Here is a 6,000-nt window from a genome sequence, read left to right as displayed (position 1 = left end):
CAGGACCACTGAAGCAACTTGAAAATACAGGCGAAGATCCTTGATCTCCATTTTACATTTTAGGTGAATTTTCATTTCTTGAGGTCATTGGATCCATGGTCATGATTTTTTTTTTTTTTTTTTTTTTCTTCAGGATAAAAAGGAGAGTCATTGGGCCAGCAGGAACTACAAAGAATTGTTGCTGGTTAAGTGATTGTACTAATGATTGGTAGCTGTAGATACCATTAGAGTTACAGGTGACTGAGTTAATTTTAGTTTTTAAAAAGTAACTTCAGTGACTATGCATGATTTCAAAGTGTGATGAATAAGGACTACTGGCAAATATGCATTTCTTTATCTGGCTTTGAGTGTTGTGATGTATGGATGCTTCCCATAAGGTTTTTAAGGAGACATGCATTTTCATGTCGATGTCTTCCCTGTAAGCTCTGAAACCACCTTTTCATTTCATTTAAAATACTAAAAATAAGTTGAGCAGCTACGTACGCAAATTTCTTTCAAACACACAGCTTGAAATTTGCATCAAAATAAAAAAATCAAGACTGCTTAATTAAAACCTTGACACCACCAACCTCTTCAATTATGTGCTAAGGAGGTAGGCACCCTGGGGATACCAACTTAAAATCAGTGTGCATTTTGAGTGCCATTAGCATGTATGCATGCACAGTTCTCTGAAGGGAAGAAAAGAGCTTTAGTAGAAAAAAAGAAGAAAGAAAGAAAGGAAGATGGACTATTTCTGCTGGGTGTGAATTATTTCACCTTTGAAAAGCAAGGAGGAACCAAGCCTGCAGAGCCCCTGACACAATGTTTCCCTCCTGTCTGTGCTCAAAATGTCAAGTCTCCCTGTAAACAAGGAGAAATTTTTACAGTAATTTGTCACTTAAAAAACAGTACTACAGCCTGGCTTCTGGTTTCTGGTTCTAGAGACCGTAAAGAGTAAAGATGGGAGGGAGGGCGCTCAATTTCTCTGCTTCTTTGGAGTATATGAATTTTGCAGTAAAAATGACTGCTTTTCTTTACTTGATAGTTCTTGTTGTCTCCACGGTCGTGTGCCGATCCCCAATTTCTCTCACTGACGAGGAACCCAGCAGCTCTTTGTTCTCATTGTGTCTGTCCTCTCCCTTTCTTTGTGTTTCAGGGATACTGCTGCCCGCATCTGCCACTGAGCATGCGGGGAAAAATCCTTCAATAGATTCTTCACTTAGGAGTTTCGATAGTATTATTCCACCTCTCCAGGTTTTAGAAATAACCACCACACTAAAAAAGATAGAATGAAACTTGGAAAGGTGATAGGAGATACAGGTGGTTGGGGTCTGATGGCTGGCCAGCTGGGAATCCAGGGAGGGAAACTTCAGGGTAGTTATCATTCATCTATCTGGCTTAAGCAGCTCTTGCCAGCCAACTTAAATTCAGAACACCCATCTTGCACATACACACACATTTAGAGATGTAGCTACACAACCGAGAAGACACAAGTATTTCTGAGCAGTAAGGCGCAGGGTCAAATTAAAAATCCCTAGATGCAACATCCCTGCCATGCCTCAGAGATGTGTGATATGTTTTCAGTGATGTTTCATCTACACTGTGTATAGTGCCCAAGCGAGGCCCTTCATCAGATAGGATACTGTCTGAGGATGAGAACCAGCGATGTGGATTTTTCTCGAAACATAACGTCAGGCTTTCCTTTGTGGTAAACACACAAAATGCCAAGTCAACATTAACTGAACAAAACGATTCATTTCGTCCGCTTAAAAGCATCTTTTGTTTAAAAAGAAACAAAAAGCATGGTTTCCAAGAAGTAAAAAAAAAAAAAGCAAGTGATATTAGAACCTTCCTCTTTTTGCTCAGGCATGCCTGACTGCAATAGTGTTGGCTATTTAACAGATGGGGCACTCTACAAGTTAACTATATTTCTCCCCGCACTGACTTTTGTCTGTTGTTCACTTTGCTCAAAAAGCCATCTTTTGGAGCAGAGTGTCGCACACAGGGGATGCTCAAATCTTTCGTCTAATTGAAAAGGGTATGAAAACGCCACTCTCGTTTAATGGAGATAGTTCAAATATGGGTATTTTAGATAGGCTGTCCAGTGACAGGAATTTCTTCCTTTCCCTCCTCAGCCTCCCCTGTCCCACCATTTTGTTTCTGTGCTACCTAACACTACTGCCCTTAGGAGCATCTTTTCAAAGCCTTTCCACTCCGAGTCTGTTTTGGGAGTCTCAGCATCAGTGCGCCCCAGACCTTCTATTTCCTACAGGGAGGGCAAGCCCAGGGTACATTTCTCTTTACTGTAGGCACCTGCTACGACTTCTTCAGATCCCGCCTTCAGCCGCCACCCGAGCTGGGGGCTCCGAAGCCTGAAGCGGGAGGAAGTGCGAGCAGCGGGAAGTTCAGGTCAGGTCCAATCAGGCACCTGGGGTTAGGTGGCGTGGGCGCCTGCGGATGCCCAGGGCGGGTCCCTGCCCAGGCCCCGCCCCCTCGACAGTGCCATCAGCAAGGCTCCGCCCCCGCCCCGCCCCGCCTCGGGGCCGCGGCTAAAACCCGGAGCCGCTAGAGCAGAGCCCGGTGCAGAGCACAGAGCCGCTCGGCTGCCGCCGCCTGGTCCCGAGGCTGGGCCCTGGTGCTGATGTTGGTAGGCGGCGCGAGCTGGGCCCGCGTTGCCTGCTCGCCGCGGCGCTCGGGGCTCCCGCGATGATGGCGGAGCAGGTGAAATGCGCCTCGCCCGTGGCGGGCTCCGGCGCGGGCTCCGGGCCGGTGGTGAACGCCGAGCTGGAGGTGAAGAAGCTGCAGGAGCTAGTGCGCAAGCTGGAGAAGCAGAACGAGCAGCTGCGCAGCCGGGCGGCCAGTGCGGCAGCCGCCCCGCACCTGCTGCTGCTGCCGCCGCCGCCGCCCTCCGCGCCGCCGCCGGCCGGGGCCTGCAGCCCGCTCACCCCGCACAGGGCCCCGGCCGGCACGACCTCCTCGAGCCCGGGCGCGCTGGGCCCCGCGTTCCCGGGCACCTACTGCTTGCCCAGCCCCGCGCCCTCCCTGCTCTGCAGCCTGCCGCCCGCAGACGCGCCCTTCGTCTACTCCAAGCCGGCGGCGGGCTTCTTCGGTGGGGGTGGCAGCCCGGAACCGGGGACCCCGGGGACCCCGCCGCCGCCGCCCGGGGAAGCCCCCGCGCCGCCCTTGCTGCCTCCAACGCTGCTGGACGAGGTGGAGCCGCTGGACCTGGAGAGCCTGGCCGCCTGGAGCGAGGAGGACGACTGCACCTGGTATTGACGAGCTCAGCCGTGGTCCCCCAGACCCGGAGTTCTGAGGCCCAGGAAGCGGGGCGGGGCGTGGGAGGAAGGGGACCCTGAGGCCTAGCAGGTGCCAAGCCCTGAGCAGAAGCGTGAAGGCAGAATCCAGTTTTCTGATAGCGCCTATTGGTCCGACTAGGGACTGGGGAGGAAACTGCCATCTGCCTTGTGTACTGATTATCGGGTCCCAAGTGCCTCGTTAGCCTTAACTGCACAACTCATGCCATCTTGTCGTTCAGTCCTGCTCTGCTCTTTTAACCGTGTGTGTGTGTGTGTGTGTGTGTGTGTGTGTGTGTGTGTGTCTGTGTGTCTGTGTGTCTCTGTGTGTGTCTGTGTGTCTCTGTGTGTGTGCGCACTAATGGAAGATTTGGCATCATCTGCCTTCCAGTGATTATGGTTCTTTCCTTTGAAAAGCTTGTTGGACAGGGTTAGTGTGCAGCCCTCTGTGGTAGCATCCGAAGCCACCTAGTGATGGGTCTCTTCTCAGACATCAGCTCTTACAGTTGAGTTGTGCCGTTAGGTGTGCCCTCTCTCTCTCTCTGTTTCCCTGATAACCTCTCAGATACTGATTTGATTATTAAAGGTGTGCTATCTCCCTCTGTCGGGAATGGTGTAGGAAGCGAAGGCATGTTGGGAAATGAGCAGTTGGAGGTACTATTTATTTAGCAAATTGAACTTGGGAATTTTTATTAAGTCTTAAGAATGAAACCAGATTGAAGAAAAGGCACTTGTGCTGGCTAGTTTTATGTCAACTCGACACAGGCTAGAATCATTAGAGAGGAGGAAACCTCAATTAGGAAAATGCCTCTGTAAGATCAGGCAAGCCTGTAGAGCATTTTCTTAGTAATTGATTGGGGGAAGTGAGCGGCCCATTGTGGGTGGTACCATCCCTGGGCTGGTGGTCTTGGGTTCTATTAGAAAGCGGGTTGAGCAAGCCATGAGGAGCAAGCGGTAAGCAGCTCTCCTCCATGGCCTCTGCATCAGCTCCTGCCTCCAGCGTCCTGCCTTGTTTGAGTTCCTGTCCTGACTTCCTTTGATGAAGAACTGTGATGTGGAAATGTAAGCTAAATAAATCATTTCTTCCCCGTGTGCTTTGGTCATGGCGTTTCATCACAGTCATAGTAACCCCAACTAAGACAGTGCTGTTAGAGAAACTTTGTTGTGTTATTTTAGGAACTAAAAGTTCCTAAACTTTAAAAAAGTTAATGTAGGGATGGTCCAGGCCTGAAGGTTTCATGCAATGGGAATCTGGTTAGCTCTGTGTCTGTTCTACGAGTACTTTTTGGAGGGGACCAGCATCTATTCCGGTGTCCTGTTTTCCCGCTTGTTGGTCCAGCACTTGTCCTCAGAGGGGGCTTCTGCTAGGGTTTGCTTGGTCTCTAGAGGTACTCTAGGAGTGAAGTTTGGATGGGTCGGAAACTTGGACTCTGCAGGGAAGCCGAGCAGTGTTCACATCTGGACTGCAGCGGCAGGACTGGGAATTGCAGCCCTTTTGTGTCTTTGATGTTTCTCTTTAAGAAAGTGGGGTTTTCTCATTTTGGGCTTTTGTTATAGGGAGAGCTCTCAGCTCACTTTGTATTTTGTGTTAGGGACTGCAGTGTTTCTTTCTCCTTTTGTACTGCACATGGCAACTAAACTCAGTCTTAAGCATGCAGACCCTAATCATCAATTACTTTGATTTGAGAATTAAAAACACCACAGATTTTGTAGAAATCTTTGGTGGGCACATCTCTCACCTGTTTCGGGAATGGTGTGGGTGCTCTGTGTTCTGATTGGGCAGCTCAACATTCCCTGTAACTTTTGCCATCTTTTCTAAACTACATCTTTTTTTTTTTTTTTAATTGTTTTGTTTTTTTGGTAAAGCTCAACTGTGGTTCAGCCTTGAGAAATGCCCCTTCCCATGGCTTCCTTTATACCTGTAAACCCTTAGGCCAATTTCAGATCAGTTTGAGTTTTTTTTTTTTTTTTCAAATCATGTACATAAACAATGGGAAGAAATATTTACAATTTTGATAGAAACACAAAGGAGCGATCCTTTTAAAATAAGTCATAATTTAAAATCTAGTATTACCGTTAATATCATGTATCTTTCCTGAGAAGTTCTCATACTGTAGCCAAGGCTGGCCCTAGAGTTTATGCCTTAGTCCTTTAGCTTTGAGCACTGGGATTACAGGCGTGTTACACCGAAACGGGCTCTCAAATTCATTATATTATTGCTGTTTACCTGGTTACATATGCCAAACATAAGTTTTTTATATTTGCTTCTTTTGAATGGGCCTTTACCACAGTTATCCAACTATTAGTATATGGTTGACAAGCTTTTTACTGTTTGTCACTTTAAAAAAAAAAATCCAGAGAGCATTGCAATAAGATTTAAAAAGAGCTATTTAGTGAGACCAGCATATCGCTTCTTCCGGTGGCTTGGAGCAAATGTAAATGAAAGGAAATTTAACTTTATCCATCAAATATGTTGGGAAATAATAAGAGTTAGCCCTTCATTGCTTTAAAAGTGCTTGTGTGGACATATGGCACGCTATTCATGGAGTCCCTTCCTTAAACATGGGAGGAGATCCAGGTGGAAAAAAGAGGGATCATTAATATTAGTTGGGTGCACTTAAAGATTTTGAGGTCACCCAATTAACAGTTTTAAAATATTTTATACATTATTTTTGTGTTGAAACATTTGAACATTTTTTTTTTAAGTAGCCGACAAGATGTACTTTAG

The 6,000-nt window shown here is 47.3% G+C and overlaps 1 protein-coding gene across 1 annotated transcript in view; it reads left to right on the top strand.

Moving 5' to 3' along the window:
• Positions 1-2,575: 2,575 nt before the first annotated feature.
• Slain1 (SLAIN motif family member 1) overlaps positions 2,576-6,000 on the top strand; it is a 49,223-nt gene continuing 45,798 nt past the window's right edge. The window contains exon 1 of the mRNA XM_051195256.1: positions 2,576-3,248. Within this exon, the coding sequence (XP_051051213.1) occupies positions 2,686-3,248 (563 nt within the window). The 5' untranslated portion in view covers positions 2,576-2,685. The remainder of the gene's footprint in view (positions 3,249-6,000) is intronic.

Source organism: Phodopus roborovskii, unplaced genomic scaffold, assembly GCF_943737965.1.
Source record: "Phodopus roborovskii unplaced genomic scaffold, PHOROB, whole genome shotgun sequence".
Lineage (NCBI taxonomy): Eukaryota > Metazoa > Chordata > Mammalia > Rodentia > Cricetidae > Phodopus > Phodopus roborovskii.
Note: the sequence above shows the minus strand (reverse complement) of the source record. Positions and strands in the feature narration are given on the sequence as shown.